Genomic DNA, 21,565 nt, shown 5'->3' with positions numbered 1-21,565 from the left:
AAAGATAAGAGATTTGGTCTTGCTGACATTAAGTTCCAACCCATTTTTCCTATACAAGTCCATTAATACACCCAACTGCTTGCCGACGCTGGTAGGGGTTGAAGATAGTAAAACTGCGCTGTTCGTAAACAGTAGAACTGGTATTCTTTCTCCTGCCAATACAGGGGCTTCCATTTGGGTGGCCAATAGCTTCTCAATAACTCTGTTGATAAATATGCAAAATAGCTTGGGGGCCAGCACACACCCCTGGCAGACGCCCTTTTCAACTTTGATGCATCTGGAGGTGCTCCCATCAATTCATCATCGCACTACTGCTGTATTGTCAGAATCCAGACTCTGGATGGCAACCCACAGCAGAGCCGGTATATTAATCCCACTAAGAACCTCCCACAAACAAAGTCTGGGCACTGTATCAAAAGCTGTACGTAGATTTACAAAAACAGAGCAAACACTGACCTTCCTGAGGACAGCGTATTTCTCACAGACTAGCCGTAAGCAGAGGCTTTGGTCTACTGTAATCAAGCCCTCACTGTAGTCCGCCTGCCAATGGTTTATGACATGGCAGCTGTCAACCCAAGCCTCCAGATGGAATAACAGGACCTTCGCATACGTTTTCCCTCCTGCATTCAATAATGAAATTGGTCTATAATTGGACGGCTGGTCCCTAGGAATTTTTTTGTGAATAGGAACCAGCTCAGCACTAGTCCAAGAAGCAGGTGCCACATTATGCCTCAATAAAACATTAAAGAATTTGGTCAAAAACTGTACCCAGATGACCGGTTCATTAACATATAAAATCTATCGGGACCCTGTCAGGTCTTGGTGATTTACCGAACCTTTGGCTCAATAGGGCTCTCTGAACCTCCTCACAGGAGGATTGTTTACCAACAATTCATGACAAGACGTCTCACTGTTCCGATTGTTAAGCACTTCTGGGAAATTAACACTGCTATGTACCCCATTGGCACTATAGAAACCGCTGTAGTAGTCTACCCAACTCTTTTCTGAGGTGCACCCCTGCAGTGTAGTTGTTAGGGAGAATTCTCAAAATGTGCCAATTCCTCCCACCTCAGAGCCCTCCAGCTCTTTTGCTAAACTTTCGGACTTTGTACTTTTCATTCTAATTGTTTTCTGTGTTTGTTTCTTTTTGAATTATGGAGTCTGACCAACTCCATATGCATCTTCTTTTCATGTGTGTCACACAGCACCCTCAGTGCAGTGGCACAGGGACACCTTTTCAGGCTTTCCCAAGGTTTAAATACCTTCTCTGGGATAAACTACTGTTTCCCAGAGTAAGTAAAGTGAAATTGACTTTACTAGTCTTTTTAAATTCCTAGACCCAGCACACCCTATCTTACAATAGAGTGTTGGAGGGGTTACATAGTATCCCATGTGTCTATATACTCATGTAGCAGTCAAATGCTACACTTTCCTATCGAAATGGCTGGTGGCCGTGGTTTTAGAACGAACTACCATGATTTTTTCTGACCGCGAACACCGGTATCGTTAAATCGCGGGAGCCATGTTTTTCAAGATAGCGTCTGAGCCTCCTCTGCAAAAACAGGTCCCGGTATTCTTTTTTCGCCATTTCTTTGTGGAAAGGTCCTTCTAGAGTTTGTCTCTGCGCGCCAAACCTACTTTGGTTCCTTTGTTCATTGACCTTTGGCGGGCTTCAGGACTGAAGACTGCCTCTGGCGCCCGAGTGTCTGGGGTGCGCAGAAAGTGAGGGAGGTGGCTGAAACTCCTTGTGCTTAGTCTCCTAGGAGACCCAGAGGCACTCTGTGGTGATTGGCTGGCTGACTGTCCGGCAAGGACAGCCGCCCGGCTGGGTGCGTGACAGCTAGGCTGGAATGAATGGCGAGTCTCTTGGCTTGGAAGGCAGAGTCGACCACTGGAATGAAAGAACCAAAGATGAGCTTGAAGAGGACGGCTGCTGCAACTCCTAGACCGTTGGTTTGCCTGGTGAAGCCCTGCTGCAGGTCTGAATCACTAAATTCATCTCGACAGAGAAGCCCTGCAAGTACGACTTCTCCCTTTGAGTTGGTGGGACCAATCAACTCGACACTAAGCCACCTGGATACCATTCTCAGAGCTGGTTGTATTTTCCTCACAGTGCTACTGGAAACCGAATAACCAGGGAGAGGGACACCAGCTTGTGTGGTTGACTACAGCTAACGAATTGAAGATTTGCCAGTGCTATCTTTTTGACCAGTCCCAGTGTAGTGCAGGAGTCCCCCGACATCCTCCCTCTTGTCCCCACGACTGAGGCCCCGGAACAGCGAGATCTGCAGGAACTGCCAGGAACAGAAGTCTTCAGCTGCATCTTTTTCTTCATTTGTAAGGTACTGTGAAATAAGACTGAGAGTACTTACCTCTCGCGGTGAAAGTGCTTGAAACTTTCCCAACTCGCAGGCCTAATCAGCTTGGGACCCAACATATGATTATTCTTTTTACAAACTATTCCTGAGAACTTTGGCAGAGACATTTCCGTTTATCTACCAGAACTGCTTTATCCTATCCAAGACGTTAGCCCATTGAGTTTGGCCTAGCCTATTGAAAGCCTAGCCTATTGAATTGAATTGACTCTTATGGTAAACTCAAAATATCTGCACTGTCTAAGAAATATTGTATTCTTTCTATGTTCTGATAACCTATGCCTTTTTGCTCCTCCTTCAAAGTATTCTGAATGCCTCAGAAACTTAGAGTACAGTACTGAAGTATATTTTTATGTGAAGTATATTGCCTCCTTCTTATGAATGTTTTATAACTGACAGTTAAATAAATTGATAAGTATTTAACAAAGAAACCGTGAGTGTAAGAGTTTACTTGAACACCTGTGTTTGTAGACCTCTGTGTAACATCATTACAGCTCCCATTCCCTCTTGAGATAAGCCTGGCTGCTCAGCTCCACTACCAAAAACTGTGTAGTACAGACTTATACCAAAGGTTGGTTTTGCTTACACCTGTAGTCATAGTTGTGTGTAGTGGTCCCAAAGCGTACTGCATACAAACTTTGCCTAACACTGGTGGCAGGCGGTGAGGATAAATTGTAGAGTTGTTACATTGAGAGTTCTGCTTTACCTTTGTTCAAATAGTAACCTTCATAAGGCTAAGGAGCATTAGAAAAGCAATTGTATCATGCCTGATGTGGATAACTTCAGACAGGAAGCCCTGATCATTCTAACAGTAGAGCAACTGAAATAAATGTGTAAGGTCATGAATCTCCCTGTTAAAGTAAAGAAAAATGAATTGATTGAAAGATTGTTGAATCATCAAAACCTGAATGGTAGGCTTGTCATACATCCTTCAGAAAATGTGGAAAATGTTGATGAGGATGATAATGATTCAGAGCCTAACTCTAATGTTATTGAAGAGTCAGAAGAGTTAGAGGAGTCTCAGGGTGTGAGCCCCTATGCACCTCAACAAGCTCTTAGGCCTCAACCTTAGCCACACGGACCCTACTAGGTCCAGTACTGAGTCCAGAATGTGTCTCTCTTGAAAAGATGAGGCTTGAGATAGAGTTCAAAAGGCTCTAAATGCAAACTGAAAGTAAACATCAAGAACTCAAACTAAGGGAAATGGAAATGCAACATGCTCTTGAAATGAAGAAATTGTCTCTTGAAAATGTTTCTATCCCAGAGTCTTCTAGGTCTTCCAGTCCTAAGATACCTTGCATGCCTAAGGAAGCTGTGAGTTTGTATGAGGTGAAACTTGATATTTTGGATTGGTTGGGTGCTTTTGAGTATAACTATGGGATTCAGGGTTTCACAGGGAATCAGTTGATTCCTTGGTTTTTGTCTAGGCTCCCCCAGGTTGCAACTGATGCTGTAATGGAGGTGGGGGAACTTGAAAGATTGGAGTATGAAAATGTGAAGCTAGCTATGATAGCTAGATTTGGGAAAACTCCTTCCCAGTAACTTAAGAGGTTTAGGACCCTAAAAAAGACTGAGGGTACCCCTTGGGCTACCTGGGTGTGTGAATGTTTGAAGAACTTAGATGGTTGGGTTAAGGGTTACAGAGTTAACACTTTTAAAGGAATGAGAAATCTGTTTTTATTAGAATCTGTTTTTGATCCCTTCTCTCCTGAGCAGAGACAGCACTTGGCTGACTCAAATGAGATTGATCCCAACATGTTAGCAAGAGCAGCTGACTCATGGGTAGCCAACAGGGCCACTCATAAGGATTCTGGGGCCACTCATAAAAAGGATGAGGGGAAGCAGCACAACGGAGAGAATACAGATATTTCTAATTCTAACCCACCAGAAGAGGCCCCCAAACCACAAAAGGGTATATCCAATGGGAGACCTGATTGGTCTAGTGAATCCTCTGGTGCCCAACCAGAGGGGGGTCAGCAGAAACCCACATTCCAGATAGCATTTGGTAAATGCTATGTCTGGGTGTCTGTAGACCATCTGAAAGAAGATTCCAGATGCCAGGGTAAACCTGCAGGGGTCAGCACTGCCTCCTTAGCCTTCTTCCCTGAGGGAGTTGTTCAAATGGCTAGTGCCCACTTTCACCTATTGGCTGAAGAACCCTTGGGCGTTCAAGCCAGTGTACCCTTAGAGCCCCTGGGTCTGGGTAAAAAGCAGAATATGGATTCGTATAACTCCATTCCAGAGAACTCTAAAGGGTATTATATGGACGGTGTTCTTGTAAATGGCCAGGACACTTCTGACATGAGAGACACTGGGGCCAGCAGAACAGTTGTTGATGAAAGCTTTTTCAAGCCTGAGGATGTTGCAAAGGCACCCAAAGGTCCCACTAGATTTGCTGGAGGCACTGTCCAATTCGTTCCAATTCTACCAGCTCTCTTTCAGTGTAACAATATGACAGTGAGGATTCCTGTCGGTATTCAGAATGAGGTGCCTGGGAGAGTCCTGTTGGGGAATGACTGAAAAACTCTAGGAGTAGTGTCCAGTACCCCCAGACCTCCCAGTATGCAGAAACAGAACCAAACCAAATTGGCTAGAGGGGCAACCTTACGAGACCCCTCTGAGCCTGTGGGACCCTCTACAGAGACCCCCACTGTAAGCCCTTGTGTTAGTAAGGTGACCTCTAACCAAGGCAAATCTGAGGCTAGAATAGTAGGGAAATGGGAGCCCCAACCAAGCTCCAGCATTGCCCATCCAAATGTAAAGTCTCTGACCCATCCTGCTTCTGAGGAAGAGGTGGATAGACAAATTAGGCCCCTCCCTAGGCCTGTGAGAACTGGTAATTCTCAAAGCTGGTGTAAAACCAGGAAAAATAGGTCTAAGGCTAAACACCTTAAGACTATTGGATCTTCTACTGAAGACTCCAGTGTAAATCCTAGTCTTAGGAGGGAAACTTCTAAACCAGGTAAGGCCAGATCTCAGAGGAAGTGGAAGCATGTACCTTGCTTGACCAAAGCCCCTCCAGCCAAGATACCTGAGACCCAACCTGCTCTTGTGAGAGAGGCAGTGAGGAATCATGGAGGCCACGATGCCTCTGGGCCACTGGGCGCTTTTTAAATTCAAATAAAATAGATCTAAGGGATTCCTTTCCAAAGACCCCTTGAAAAAGCCTATTGTAGGTTCAGAGGTTGTCACAACTTCTGAGGGACTGTTAGGTCAGATCCCCTATACCTTAAATAAGAGAGATGTACCAAACAGGGTTTGTAGGTCATATAGCTTACAGATGAAAACAACTGATAAAAAGTGCCATAGCAAGGGTTACAAAAGGGTGCTGGTGTACTCAGCAGGCCATTTAACCGACTTGCTACAGGAGATCCATCCTGGTGGGGATTAGATCATCCTGTCCCTTAGTCTGGTGGGGGGGGGGGGGGCGAGTGTTAGGGAGAATTCTCAAAATGTGCCAATTCCTCCCACCTTAGAGCCCTCCAGCTCTTTTTCTAAACTTTGGGACCTTCTCCAGCTCTTTTGCTAAACTTTGGGACCTTGTACTTTTAATTCTGATTGTTTTCTGTGTTTGTTTCTTTTTGAATTATGGAGTCTGACCAACTCCATGGGCATCTTCTTTTCTTGTGTGTCACACAGCACCCTCAGTGCAGTGGCACAGGGATACCTTCTCAGACTTTCCCAAGGTTTAAATACCTTCCCTGGGATAAACTACTGTTTCCCAGAGTAAGTAAAGTGAAATTGACTTTACTAGTATTTTTAAATTCCTAGATCCAGCACACCCTATCTTACAATAGAGTGCTGGAGGGGTTTCTTAGTATCGCCTGTGTCTAGATACTCATGTAGCAGTCAAATGCTACTCTTTCCTATCGAAATGGCTGGTGGCAGTGGTTTTACAACGAAACGCCATGATTTTTCCCGACCGCAAACACCGGTATCGTTAAATCGCGGGGGCCATGTTTTTCAAGATGGCGTCTGAGCCCCCTCTGCAAAAACAGGTCCCGGTATTGTTTGTTCACCATTTCTTTGTGGAAAGGTCCTTCTAGAGTTTGCCTCTGCACGCCAAACCTAGTTTGGTTCTTTTGTTCATTCGCTTTTGGCGGGCTTCAGGACTGAAGACCGCCTCTGGCGCCCGAGAGTCTGGGGTGGGCAGAAAGTGAGGGAGGTGTCTGAAACTCCCTGTGCTTAGTCTCCTAGGAGACCCAAATGCACTCTGTGGTGATTGGCTGGCTGACTGTCCAGCAAGGACAGCCACCCGGCTGGGTGAGTGGCAGCTAGGCTGGAATGAATGGGAGAGAACTGAATAAAAGGCGAGTCTCTTGGTTTGGAAAGCAGAGTCGACCACTGGAACGAAAGAACCGAAGACGAGCTTGAAGAGGACGGCTGCTGAAACTCCTAGAGCGTTGGTTTGCCCCGTGAAGCCCTGCTGCAGGTCCGAATCGCTAAGTTCATCTCGACAGAGAAGCCCTGCAAGTACGACTTCTCCCTTTGAATTGGTGGAACCAATCAACTCGACACTAAGGCACCCGGATACCATTCTCTGAGCTGGTTGTATTTTCCTCTGAGTACTGCAGGAAACCAAATAAGCAGGGAGAGGGACACCAGCTTATGTGCTTGACTACAGCTAACGGAATTGAAGATCTGCCAGTGCCAGCTTTTTGACCAGTCCCAGTGTAGTGCAAGAGTCCTCCAACGTCCTCCCTCTTGTCCCCACTACTGAGGCCCGGGAACAGCGAGATCTGCAGGAACTGCCAGGAACAGAAGTCTTCAGCTGCATCTTTTTCTTCATTTGTAAGGTACTGTGAAATAAGACTGAGAGTACTTACCTCTCGCGGTGAAAGTGCTTGAAACTTTCCCAACTCGCAGGCCTAATCAGCTTGTGACCCAACATATGATTATTCTTTTTACAAACTATTCCTGAGAACTTTGGCAGAGACTTTTCCGTTTATCTACCAGAACTGCTTTATCCTATCCAAGACTTTAGCCCATTGACTTTGGCCTAGCCTACTGAAGGCCTAGTCTATTGAATTGAATTGACTCTTCTGGTGAACTCAAAATATCTGCACTGTCTGAGAAATATTGTATTCTTTCTATGTTCTGACAACCTATGCCTTTTTGCTCCTCCTTCAAAGTATTCTGAATGCCTCAGAAACATAAGAGGGTACCGTACTGAAGTATTTTGTGTGTGTGAATTATATTGCCTCCTTCTTATAAATGTATAAATGTTTTATAACTGACAGTTAAAAAAATGTATAAGTATTTAACAAAGAAACCTTGAGTGTAAGAGTTTATTTGAACACCTCTGATTGTAGACCTCTGTGTAACATCATTATAGCTCACATTCCCTCTTGAGATAACCCTGGCTGCTCAGCTCCACTACCAAAAACTGTGTGGTACAGACTTCTTCCAAAGGTTGGTTTTGCTTACACCTGTAGTCATAGTTGTGTGTAGTGGTCCCAAAGGGTACTGCAAACAAATTTTGCCTAACAGCAGTTGAACCCATCCTGTGTCTAACCCCCATCAACCCCCAAAAGCCTTTTCAGTCTCCTTTCTTAATCACATCCAACAGGGTATTCCAGGTATCATCACTCCAAGCCTTCATTTTATCCTTGATGAATCTATGATATTCCCTCTAGCCATCTTCAACCCAAAGGTATTAGAAGATAGCCTGGTCCTAATCTCTTCAATCACGGAGTCGTAGTCTCAGTCACATTACGTACATATTTCTGGGGTTTACAAAACTGCAAACCCAGCCCTGTTACCATAGTCTCATATAATGAAAGCAGTGTGACCACATCTTCTGAGTCTGGGATAAGGTGGTATCACAGTCCATCTTTCCCCACCTAACATTACGTCTGGCATGACCCTGTATGCTCAAAGGAATAGCTCCTCCCTGCATATTAGTCGATCTCCCAACCAGTGTCCCCCAAAAATTATCTTTCAACTCCAGAACCAGGTGGTGATGCTCACTCTCACTTCTTTTACAAACATAAAAAGTGTTCACTAACTCCCAAGCCTCGAGATTCACAAAAATATAATCAATCTTGCTTCTACCCGAAGCTTGTAGCGCGAGCATCAGCATTTTCAGGTGGGATTGAGCCCAAGACTAAAAGTGCTTCATTTACAACAAGAACATTATTCTTTGTGTGAACCGTAATGACACATTAAAGGCCTGGATTTGAAAAAGGCGCAGGTTGTTCGCCGAAATACGTGTCATCCAAGAGGGGCTGAAAATTCAAAATAAAAAACTTTATCAAATACAACAGAACTTTTGGATTTGTCATTCATAGCAAAAGGAAATACACCACTAATTTATCTTGGCGCAAATAAGTGCAGGCACAGTTGCAACTTTTCCTACAATCTTGCTTCTAGCCTGATTGTTTTCAAAAGTCCAGGCTGCTGGAGAGTCTCCATGAAAGCGCCCATTACAAGCCCTGAGATTACCTTGGTAAACATATTTACAATGGATGTACGTGATTATTTCGAATACGAACTTTTCGTAGACGAAAATGTCGAATTCTAAATTTTCATATTCGAAATAAGCATCCAACAGCTAAATGGCCTTTGTAGACCGGCTTGCCCAACCCTCTTACTTAACTTTTGGCAGCACACTTCGCTGTGTGCCGCCGAGTCCCTACAGCGCCAGTTGCCTTCACTTCCGTGGATGGGAACCGGTGCTGCAGGTCCTTTTCTTTTTTTCTGTGTGCAAACTTTGTTGTATCGGATGCGGGGGACATCCCCACCACCTCTGATTCCATTATTGCGAACAAGGGTTTGGGGACACCCCTGCAACTCCTGCTTCCCTTGTTCGCTATAATGAAAACAGAATAGTTGAAATGTTCTGCATTTTCAGCTGCACGTAATTTTGGTACAGCCAAAATCCAATCATTTCAACCATTCGTTTTTTTTAATGATATTTTCGGGTAATCTCATTTATTATAGTTGAGCATAAAGTGGCCCAAGGCCACCTGATTACAAATGGTAGTAAAGTAATCGGCCACTTTGGTTCGAAAGTGAGGAGTAAGGGAAGAGAAGGAAAGAAAATAAAGATGTGAGTGTCATCACCAAACATGGAATACTTTATCCTAATTGAGGAGAAAATGGGGAGTGGATGAGGGGGACATGGGACCTGGAATAAGTGATCTGAGAGGAAGCATGTGACAGTGTACCAGCAGCGATTGATGGAGAGGAAGTGTTAACAATCTGATGTGATGGAAGAAATATGACTATGGCGGGTCACAAGAAATAAGACAGAGTTATCAAAAGGGGTCTGTCTCAGTATTTGGAAGCCTATGAAAGCCAAATTGCAATGGGTTGCAGAGTTTATGTGTGCAAAAATGGAGGCTGACATTGTTAGTTCTTCAAGACATTTGACACCACAACTCCCACACATCGTGTGCAAAATAAAAATACTATTCTTACCACTAATGAGAAATAAATAACCCTGCAGCAAGAATGTGAGGCAATCGCTATATGCTCCAAATATACAGAGGTACCTGTTGCATGAAATTACTAACCCTCTAACTAAAGCACACTAAAATAAATTGTCTAGACCAGCATCACACATGGTATTGGTGTCGAGGACAGGAATCAAAGGAGGAATGCCTGACCCTAATCCCAGACCACAGATCTGAGCTGTCCCAACCACTCAATTCAATTTCTTTTGAAAACTGCAGAAGACAGTTAACCTAGTCTATACCATTAGAAAGTGCTACAATGCACTTGATTTTTCATGGTTGTTTTCTGTAATCCTGTTCACTGGAACAACGTTGCTGACTCAATGCATTTTTAAAGAGGGATTAACATTTGGTGGACATTCATTTCGTGTTCTTCTATATAGTGCAAATAAAGCTCATCCATGTTCTCATTTTATTTCAAAGACATGCTTCAGAGGAATTTGAAATATGGAACCAGGAAAGAAGTTCGCAGGAGGCCAATGTTTGTGTCCCAGGAGGAGGTGAGGAGGATAAAGAACAGGTATGAGCTATTATGTGACAGTAATCACATGTAAAGTGTGGGCTATTAAAGTGCCTGTGAATACAAGCAAAGTCTCATGGTATACACGTGAGGTCACATTTGAGGTCTGGGGTGTAATTACTGTACAAAGCAAAAATACATATGTGAGATGGTAGATGTGCTGGCATTTCCCTTGTTTTTTTGTGATACTCCTGGGTGCCCGTGCGCTCATAAGCATTCACACACTGTTGTGTGAAATGATAAGGCACAGCAACCATATAGCTGTCATGACTAGAAGAATTAGGTTTCTTTTGGGTGTCCCGCTGAGCTTGAGCAATGCTAGTGGTCCGAGCAGTCTCGCTGCATCTCTTTCTCTCGGTTATCCCCTGTCCCATTCATGCCTATATTACTTGAACAGTTGAACATAACATTATTTTTTGAAGACTCCAAGGTCTTCTTCATCAGTCAATTTACAGCTTTTGTTTCTGTAAGGGTAGATTCCTCTTTGTGTGTGAAATCCTATCTCCCTGTGAGTCCCCCAGCACTTTTTGCTGGACACCTAGATTTTGTGTATAATTCCCCTGGGTGAGTGGAAACCTTTTTCCACACTCAGCCCTCTTTTTACTCTGATGTTAAGAACCTTTTTGGCCCCCTTTTTTTTCAGAGTTATGATTTCCTCTGATTGTTAGGCATCTACGTTTTAGTAAAACAGCACATAGCACCTTATGTACACTGTCGACAGAAGCTCCTAGAGCTTCCCCTTCATTATTTCTTTTCTTCCCCTGACTAACTCTTACATTTACCATGGCAGGGGGATACTTTTTATACTTCCTATATTTTCTCTTGCAAGATCAGCATACACCACCTTATGTGGAGGGGGTACAGTGTATCCCATTTCTCGCCTTTCCAGTAACAATTTGTTACTGTGACAAGCCCATCTGTTCAGGCTGGTGGCAGTATACCTTCTACACAACTTTCTTTGTGCTTTTTAATGCACTCCATAAATATAAATGGTAGCCTTGTCTTCAGAGCCCTAAACAAGATGTCTTGTCCTTTCTAGTGTGTTCTTCTACCATACGCCCTTTGTCCCTTTGTCCTTGGCAGGCTTCACAAAGAAAGACAGCAAAGGTTTCCTGAGTGCCTAGCAGCACAGGAAGTGGGGGAGGTCAACCGAAACGCTCCTGCTTCTTGTCCTGCAGTATGCCTGGCTGGAACCAGTTCAGATTGGCTGTCCCAATTGGACAGCCACCTGCAAGTTTGAATGGTGCATGGGACAGGATTGGTGGACTCAACCAGTGTTCCTGGATAAATCCTGAGGTCCTGAAGCAGGAACCCAGAGTCGACAACTGGAACAAGAAGATTCTGAAGAGGAGAACTGAGAAGGGTGTCACCAGCCCTTCCAGAGCCTGTTGAGTCTCAGCTGCTGTACAAACCTCGCCGCTCCAAGTGATAGGTGTAGGGGAGGCATGGTATCACAAGTATGACACTGACACAATGGGTACAATTTGGAAAACCTTTATTGAAATTGTTGGGGTTGGAGAAACTCCTATTTTGGCCTATAACTAAGATGGGAGTAGTCTCAACCATCAAATAATAAATAACGCAGTCCTAGTGGAGTATGTCAAATCAAAATGGCCTATGCTAACAAAACCTAATGCCTGCCCTCTCTCTTGTACAAAAAAGTGTAAAAAGGAGAAATGTATGCCAAAGGAAAAATCAGTATTCAAGTGAATAAATGTGGTTGAACCAGCTCTCCTCCCAAAGTTAAACCTCACAGAGTAAGGCTGTCCCTGTAGGCAGGATGACACACACTCTTGCTCGGCTTCCAACACAATCAACAGTTCCAAAACGTGGTTCGAGGCCTGTCTGTCCTTCCACGTTTAAGTCTCTTTTCTTGACTTACAAAATAATGTTTCAACCAAAAAGTTCACAAAGGTACCCTCTTTCGGGCTCAGACCTTTCACCACACAGTTTTCGTAGGTCCCCAACTGCTGGGCTCAGACCTCTCATGATAAAGTTCAACACAAACTTGCAAGGGGGTCCCCCTTCCCCAAGCTTATTTCACTTCGGGTCTCCAGCTGTCGGGCACGGACCACTTTGGGAAGTCAAAGGCTTTCGAATGTGCGTGGCTTTATTTACAGACCAATGCAGAACCACTTCGACTCAAACTTTACAGTTCATCTTTCATTTTCCTCTTCTCTAGAAGTGAAACGTATTTATTTCACTTTTGCTGTTCATAGGCTTTATCACTTCCAACAATGTACTTTTCACTGAGACTTTCGAGTGGGCTACTTCCTTTCGCCAGACCACTCCATTACGTAGTATCACTGTTTTTGCAGCTGTCTCTTACTTCAAAGTTCATTCACGGGCCCGCCTTTCCTCATGTTTCATTCTCACGCGTGCAGCCTTCACTTGCAATATAATGTTGCTACTTCAAACTTTAACACACACCGGCCTTTCAGGTTGCTTGCCAACTCACCGGCTGTGTACGTCTCTTCTTGGTTTTGCGATTCCCAATTCAGAAGTCAAGGTTAGTACCACAGGCTTGGCCTTGCCTCCCCAACTCTGCCATTCACCCGGGAGGGTTGCTGGCGTCCTTGAAACACAATGCACTCTTCATTTGTGGGATCTGGCCTTCTCCACGTGTCTTTAGCATCCTGTCGGAGGCAACGACCTCCAGTAAGGAACTCTTGGGGTTTTCGAACCACTGCTCTCATCCCTTGGTCCGTCGTTCTGCTCCAGTAGGTTTACCTTAGTCCCGGAAGCCCTTCTCGTACTTTTGTTCCGCCTTGCTCAGAGTGTATCTTTAGGTTCTGCCTTTTATTCGTGTGAGTAGAGCTAATTGGTATCAGGTGTATGCACTTAGATTCAAGTGCCTGACTTTGCCTGACCCGATTAGGGGGACATGTCCAGTACGATGTGTGAAAGTAAATGTTGTTACTCTCTGTTACCCTCTTCCCCAGCCCTGTGTTTGTGTAAAAAGGGGCCAGGGGGAGTTGGGACCTCGGAACATCTTAAAACATAGGATGGGTTGGATAAACAAAATAGGGGGAAATACCGCGTCATATCATTGGCTGTGTCACCCCCACTCTCTGAAGACCCCCTCACCCAGGTGATCCTCCCGCACTGGTCCACCACCAGGGTCTGGATCCAAAGGCGATGACCGTGCCCTGGCCACCCGAGAGAGAGATCCCCGGAGACTAGCGGGTGAGACACCGTCTGGTTTCTCACACAGGGAAGATCTAAAGAAAACGATTTCCTTACATATACTAGTGCGCCTAATTATTGATTAACACCACCATGTGAATGTCTGTAAGTCATGGAAAAAAGTTAATAAAATATTTATTTTTCAAAAAGTGAAATCCGAAAGATGGATAAACTGGGAGACACCTCAATATTCGCCGTCCCATTATCCTCCCCTTTACTCTTGTCCATGTTACCTGATTCCTGGGTTCCTGTATTATAGACCAGCCAGCAGCGTGTAAATCCTCTTTATCCCAGCTAACCCATTCCAGCTATAGCAATACAGACCTGTGCTAAGGATATTTTACATCTCAGATTACATGTATCTTCAAACAGCAAGAATCCAGCAATCCTGCTTACATGGCACTATGATAACTGTGCAGTGTGCACAAGGACATCCTGCTCCACTTCACACCTGGCACAGCCATCGCGGAAAACCCACTGTGAAGCTCTGTCCTCCCTCAGAAATGGCATTGCCTGATGAACAGGAGAGAAGGGAGTAGGTGGGAAAGGGAAGCATAGGCATTTGTGTTTGTTTACTCCCTGCCATTTACACGAGGAGTCACCAAAAAGACTTCTTCTTGGAAATCCCTGCATGTGTTTTCTGAATCCTTGTTCTAAACATTTAGAAGAGAATATGACGTTAATAGCCAAACAGAGATGTGGTTGTGACATTCACACCCGATTCTTCTCCACAAAGAGAATGAGGGCCTAGATGAAATAGGTGAGGGAGCAGAATTTAACTGTGCCACACTGCAATTGTTGTGACTCCAAAGTAAGAGTACCCTCACCCCCATCACATTTATTTCGAAGATTTCACCTTTAGGTGAAGTAGTTTCGGTGAAATCACGTACATCCCAGGATCTCTATGTAGATTATTTAAGGATGTTTAATTAGGAATTAATACATTCCGTTTTTAAGATGCTGACATCTGTCTTTTATTTCCGCGAGGAGTCAATCTCTTATTGGCTGTTAGCACTCAAATTGGGTGTTCATTTACAAGGTTCTATTCCTCCTTGAGCTGTGGGTTCACTCCATATGCAAACTATGCCTGGTTTAATAATTGTCAAGATAATTGTCAAGGTTCTATTCCTCCTTGAGCTCTAGTTTCTCCCCATTTACAAATTATGCATGGTTTAATCATTTTGAGGTGTGGGCGTGGTAGTTCCAGTAACAAGCATAACAATGAAATCGTCTATGATTTATAACACAAGATGAGGGCAGATGCAGATTTTAATGTTCAGAATTTTATTAAATGAGGCCTTGAGTAAAATGCGCCCGTCGAATGAAAATGGACTCTAAAATAGGGGCGAGAGGATGTCTTTGATCAAGTCTTTTTTAATCTATTTTAGTGGAAAACCCCAAGTGATTCCAAGCTACTGGGACAAAACAGCTCTGCCCAATGTGGGCTACCAGGTATAAACTTATGTTCTAATCCAAAGAAACTGAAATCTGTCTGTGTTGACTAGGGAAATGCCTATACTATAATGGGTAATTTGTCAGAATGTTCAATTATTAATTTCGAAAATGCATAATATCAATTTATAGATATCCAAAAATGAAAGATTAGAAAAAGAAAAGGCTGTTTCAATAAATTAAATGAATTAAACTTCCTGCAAATGACACGATTTTTTAAAGTATAAAATATTATAACTTTCTTTCTTAAAAAATGATAACATAAGCTTGGGCTAGTGATCTGTTAAAACATTGTATACCTGATAACCTAAAAAAGTATCTATAATTAGTGAAAATATGTGTAGTACTGGTTGCAATTTACAGCAAAGTGTCACAATTGTACATTGCGGCACAGGCAATAGAGAAAGTGCCGCTACCGCCCAGGGCTGCTGCAGTGGAGGGAAGTCCGGGGGAAGGGATGGGCGCTTTGAGGAACCTTCAATAAAGCAGAAGGCAGTAAGGGGAGTGGTGCGAGAGACCGAAGGAGCAGACAGTGGGAAAGATTTGGCTGGATGAAGAGAGACATTCTTTTGAAAAGGGCATCAGCGGAAAAGGTAGCAGGAGAGGCAGTCGGATAATGTGGCATAGAGTTGAAAAGGGGGCAGCAGGGAATTTCAAACCATTGATGTCAGTAAAACCTTTTTAATGAAGACATTTTACATAATAACATAAGTGATTTTCTAGTTGATAATTAAAAAAAAATAATTAGGACAGATTTTCAAATGTTTTCATTTTGTCATACTTTATTCAATATATTGGATCGTTTGCAAAGCATAACCTCATAAAACAAGCTCCTCTTATCACTCTTATTTTTTTTACATTTAAAGCAAAGTAATCCCTGTGATAAGAATAACACTAACAACCTTCGCATATGTTACCAAGTAGGCAGGACAGCCACACTTGTGGCATGGCAGCAAATTATTGTTCCTTGCCTTATAAATTAAAAGTGAATACTTGCAGCTGAGCTGATATTAATTTTCAATATTCATTTATCTTGCAGTTGGTGAACCTTCACAGGCATTCTTCAGAATTCAAAGACATTGAAACAGAATTTGAAAAGACCATGTCTGGGTACTCGATTCAGACAATAAAGCGGATTCAGAATCCATCTCTTTGGCAAGTCTATCAAATGTAAGTGATGTCTGTTATTATTGGTAGTGGCTCCACCTTAGCTCTTGAGTCATGAAGCATTAGATGACTGAGTCGCGCCGACCTTTGTAACTCTTCAAGAGAATCATTTCGTTTTGATCTCTCTAGATAGCACTCGTCGATCAATAAATGCGGCTGGGTCTCACGTATAAAGCTGTAAGCCATCAATCTTTCTATAAGAAGGGCAAGTCGAGTCACAGGGACCTACAACCATGTTTGGCTGCTCAAATTTGAATTGAAATTTTGAGCTTCACTTTGAAATCCTCTGTAAGGCTTGTTGGTTTGAAGGATTACAGAGGCTGGAGGCTCCATTAATGGACCTTTTCTCAGTTGACTGTTATTTCTCAGTTCTCCTACCTATAAAAGTCACACATGTGTATCAAACTCAAGCCAATCACTGCAATGTTCTGCTCCCACACAAAAAGGCCTAGTAGTGTGTGCATCAAACTTCAACCAGTCAGTATGATATTAAGCTCTTACATCCCCAATATTCAAGTGTGTGTATTACACTCAAGAATCTTGCTGTGGCTTTCAGGCCCCTCGCCAAAATAAAGGACACATTTGTTTCATGCTTAAGTCAGTCATTGTGATTTTCTGATGCGTAATGCAAAAATGTAAAGTGCATACTTATACCAGTATGCTATTTTTAAAACAAAACTAATTGAACATTTTTGATTATCATTCGAATCATTTAGTTCAATTTAAATCTTTATTTTAGAAGTGACTATTCTATAAAAATGCATACAAAATATCTAGCAATCAATCACAAACCGAAAACAGAATGATGTACTCAAAAATATTAATGTAATTTAATTCCACTCATGAATGTATTTAATTTTCTAGTAAGATTTTGCAGACAAAAATAATAATATACTTTAATATACACAATAAAACACCTGTTTTGTTCTAATGCAGCATGCATGTTTTCTTTTAGGGGTGAATCATCCTCCATATAGTTTTCAAGGATAAACTTGACTACTGCTGCTACTAAACTACTAATGTGCTTTTCAAATTTAAAAAAAGTATGAACTTCCCAGAAATCATTATTTTGGTGTATATTCAGTTTGATCTTCCCGGCAATGTCAACTTTTAACCTAGCTTTAATTCATAAGCTTTTCCTTGTGAGGTCTTAACTTAATGTTTGATGGGGTTTCCAATAAATCAAACTTTCGATACCAAAACACTGAAGATGGCCCATGAAACGGCCCTGTCCAGAAAAAGATAGAGGTTGGTAGATCTACGTCAATAGAAATGTATTGATTTTGAAATGGATATTAGAGGTTTCCCCCACCATATGTCATACTTTGGACAAAACACTAAAAAGTGAATGTTCGCTTATTTACTGGCCGTGCAAAATGGGCAAGAGTGCCCACTCAATTCCTTGCTCTGCCACTTACCTGAAACACAAACTAATGGCAGGAGATTGAAGGGAGCTTACTTTTAAAACGGTGTTAATTGAGTCTACAGAAGATAAACTGCAGGTTTTTTCTAGGGACCAAAATTTGCAAAGGTTTTACACTTAATTGTTCACATTCCTTGCTATCACACAAATGGGATTGTAGGCTGAGAGGATATTTGCTTATTTTGCTTTTGACATTTCCTCGAGTTACTACGAGAGATTGTACCATAGTTGAAGATTAATAAAGCAAAGACCCACCCTTCCTAATGTATGATGACCACAGAAATAAATGTGAGGTGTCACTCGCCATTGTTTGTTTGTTTGTTTGTTTGTTTGTTTGTTTGTTTGTTTTATTTATTTATATAACGCTCCGGACCCAGAGGTAAAAGGGCGCTTCTGATACATAGTGCATTATATACAATTTACAGTTGTACATTTATACAGTTTGCAGGTAAAAATCACAATAACAGTTTAGGTAGTATCGTCGGATATAGAGGATGGTAAATGCTAATTTTTGTCCAGTAACCATCTAATAACCTGTTTCCTAAAAGACTGAAAGGAATCGATAAATTTGATGTTAAATGGGAGGGTATTCCAGAGTTGGGAGGCCAGGACCGTGAAGCTGGATCCTCCTGCTCTTTTTAAGGTGTATCTAGGCACTTTTAGGCATAAGGTGTTGGAGGATCTGGTGATTCTGGCAGCAGATTTCAAGGTGAATTTGTTGGTGAGATAAGATGGGGCTAGATGGTGTAAGGCTTTGTAAGTGAAACAGATGGTTTGTGAGGTCGATTTTTTGTTGTATAGAGAGCCATTTGCACGATTTTCTGGTGGTAGAGATGTGCTCTCGCCTGGGGATGTTTAATGCTGCTCATAGCGCATTATTTTGGAGTACCTGAAGTTTGTTAATTATGGATTGGTTTGCGCCTAGGTATAAGCTGTTACAGTAGTCCAGTTTGGACTGGGTAAGAGCCCTGGCCAGCGTAAGGCAGCTATTAGAGGACAAGAAAGGTCTACAGGCCCTAATCAGTTTACCAGTGTAGGCAGTGGCTGATGCAGTCATGTTAATTTGATTGGAAGGTTGTTGGAGGTTAGTGTTGGCATCAAGATAAAAGCCTAGGGTTTCACACTTTTAACAATGGGAACAGTGTTACCATCGATGATGATGTTGTTGTAGTTAGAACTAAGTTTCAGAAGGTTATTGGGAGAGCCGACAAGGAGAAGTTCAGTTTTCTCATCATTCAGGCAGAGGCCGTATATGGCCATCCATGCCTGAATGATGCAGAAGATTTCATTGATCCGGATGACGTCAGACGTGTAGTTACCTGAGAGGCTAAGGAGTATCTGGGTGTCATCTGCATAATTGGTGTAGGTGACACCCAGATGGTCCAGTTTGTCAAAGAGTGGCTTTGTAAATATATTGTACAAAGTGGGCGAAACACAAGAGCCTTGCGGGACACCACGGGTGATAGGGATAGGGTCTGCTGCCGCTACAGGTGAGAAAACCCTCATGGTTCTGTTAGCCAAGAAGGATTGTATCCACATGACAGCAGAGGAGGAGAAATGAGCTGCGGAAGAAAGGTGTTTGCATAGGATTTTATGATCAACCAAGTCGAAGATCCGATATTATTGTTTTAGACAGTGCAGAAGATTCCCTTGACCATAATTCTGGCCAGAATAACAAATGCCAAAAAATGATTCAGTTATTTGAAAATTTGAGACATTATGGCATTACAATACTTCTGAGCAGTGGTGGACAACTAGCGGCCCTCCACAGGTTTTGGCCTACGACCCCCATAATTCCCCACCATTAATTATACTGAGTAGAAATTCTGGGCAAAAACCTATGGAGAGCCGCAGGTTAACCGCCACTGCTCCAGAGCCATTGTGACTGCTTGAGTCTTGTCTTTGTATATTTTGGTCATTGTATTCCATGGTTTGCCTCCAAAGTCACTAGAACATTTTGTGTTGATATTGTGCTGCTTGTTTACTGCATGTTAGGTTCAGATTTGGGGTAGTGCTGTTAGGGAGCACTACAACAATCTCAGCCTCCTGGCAATAGGACCCAACTTTTGGTATAAGTCTGAACTACACAGGTTGGTAGTGTGGTAGAGAAGCCAGGCTTATCTCAAGAGGGATCAATGTGAGCAGTAGAGTGGTTACACAAAGATTCACATTGACAAGTATTCAAACAAACACTTAAACTCAAGGTTTCTTGATAAAACAATTATTTATTTAAATAAGCCTTCTTTAGAAGGGAGCAATATTATAGCAACATACAAATACCTTCAAAAATACACTCTTAGTTCATAAATCATCAAGCACTCATTGGGGATGCCACACAGACACTTCTACACCCTCAGGTGACATCAATATTTAGGACACTGTGGACATTGATATGTTACTGTTAGCATTTAGAATAGCACGGAGATTTGTCAAAGAAAAGGTTACTCAGAACAAACAAGGGATCACAATTATTCTTAAGCAGGCAAATACTTTTCAACGCTCCCCAGTGTCAGAGGAGAGAAGAGTCTTTCAGTGGAGACAGGCTAGGCCAAAGTCAATAGACAAAAGTCTATGTAGCTGAAGCACTTCTTGCAAGTAAGTAGAAAAGTCTTTGCCCAAGTCTTTAATGAAGAAGAAGAATCAATGTCGGTCCACAAGCTGTTAGGCTTGTGAAGAGTAGAAACTAATCTACAACAAGAGATAAGTTCTCTTAGACTGTACAGTACCTTTACTTAGAAGAAAAGCAGCAGATGACTTTGGTTCCTGTGCAGCTCTGCAGATCCTGGTGTTCCTGGGCCTCAGTCGTGGGGACAAGAGGGAGGACTTCTGGGGACTCCTGCACTGCAATGGGATGGTTACCGACAGCAACCGGATATCTTCCTATAAGTGGCAAATCGGTGTTTCAGCTCCTTGCATCTACCGCAAACAGCACCACTGCGGTTCCTGGATGTCGAGACAGACTTTTCTTCCATCTGGGGTCCAGCACTCTGTTGAGGTGGCTCAGGCTCGGTCAGTCCTGCTTCCTGGGAGTCCTGAGGATCTTCCTGGAGCTCTTCGACAGCTTAAAAGCAATGCACACAAACTGGTGTTCCTCTCCCTGGTATTCCGGTTCCAGCAGCAACTCTGTGGAATTTCAACCAGCTTCGAGATGGATTTCCAGGTGGCTTACTTTGGAGTTGATTGGTCCCACCAACTTAAAGGGAGAAGTCATCCTTGCAGGGGCTTCTCTGTCGATGCGAATCTGGAGTTTCAGCACAGCAGCAGGGATTCACCGGGCAAACCAATGGTCCAGGAGTTGCAGCAGGCGTCCTCTTCACGTTCTTCTTCGGATTCCTTCATTCAGTGGTCGACTCTGCCTTCCAAGCCAAAAAGCCTTGCCTTTTATGCAGGTTTCTCCCATTCATTCCAGCCTGGCTGTCAATCACCCAGCAGGGTGGTTGTCCTTGCCGGACAGCCAGCCAGACAATCAACAAGGAGTGCATTTCTGTCTCCTAGGCTCCTAGGAGACTAAGCAGAGGGAGTTTAGGGCACCTCCCTCACTTCCTGCCCCCACCAGACACCCTGGAGCCAGAGGTGGGCTTCATTCGTGAATCCCACCAAAGACAAAATGAACAAAGCGACCAAACCTGGTTTGGCACGCAGAGTAAATCTCAAGAAGGACCTTTCCACAAAGAAATGGCGAAAAAAGGAGACCAGGGCCATTTTGACAAAAATGACACCAAAGGGCGCTTTACTGCAGCTGCGAACGCAGGCCGCGGTAAAGACACACCACGGTAGTTAAAAGTAAACCACTGCCACCAGCCATTCATCAAGGAAAGGGTAACATAAAAATGCTACATGAGAAGCTAGACAAAGGGGATACTATGTAACCCCTCGAGCACCCTATTGTAAGATAGTGTGTGCTGGATCTAGAAATTTAAAAGGGTAAAGTAAAGTCAATTTCACTTTACTGTTCTTGAAAACAGTAGTTATCCAAGAGAACAGT

General features: G+C 43.1%; 1 protein-coding gene across 2 annotated transcripts in view; it reads left to right on the top strand.

Moving 5' to 3' along the window:
* The window catches only part of LOC138513665 (protein mono-ADP-ribosyltransferase PARP12-like), a 322,728-nt gene that overhangs the window by 220,150 nt on the left and 81,013 nt on the right, over positions 1-21,565 (top strand). For both annotated transcript variants that reach the window (XM_069628723.1, XM_069628722.1), the window contains 3 exons: positions 10,256-10,352; positions 14,927-14,990; positions 16,030-16,160. In XM_069628723.1, coding sequence (XP_069484824.1) covers positions 10,256-10,352; positions 14,927-14,990; positions 16,030-16,160 — 292 coding nt within the window. The remainder of the gene's footprint in view (positions 1-10,255; positions 10,353-14,926; positions 14,991-16,029; positions 16,161-21,565) is intronic.

Source organism: Ambystoma mexicanum, chromosome 12 (genome assembly GCF_040938575.1).
Source record: "Ambystoma mexicanum isolate Mex_15411 chromosome 12, UKY_AmexF1_1, whole genome shotgun sequence".
In the NCBI taxonomy this organism is placed as follows: Eukaryota; Metazoa; Chordata; class Amphibia; order Caudata; family Ambystomatidae; genus Ambystoma; species Ambystoma mexicanum.
Note: the sequence above shows the minus strand (reverse complement) of the source record. Positions and strands in the feature narration are given on the sequence as shown.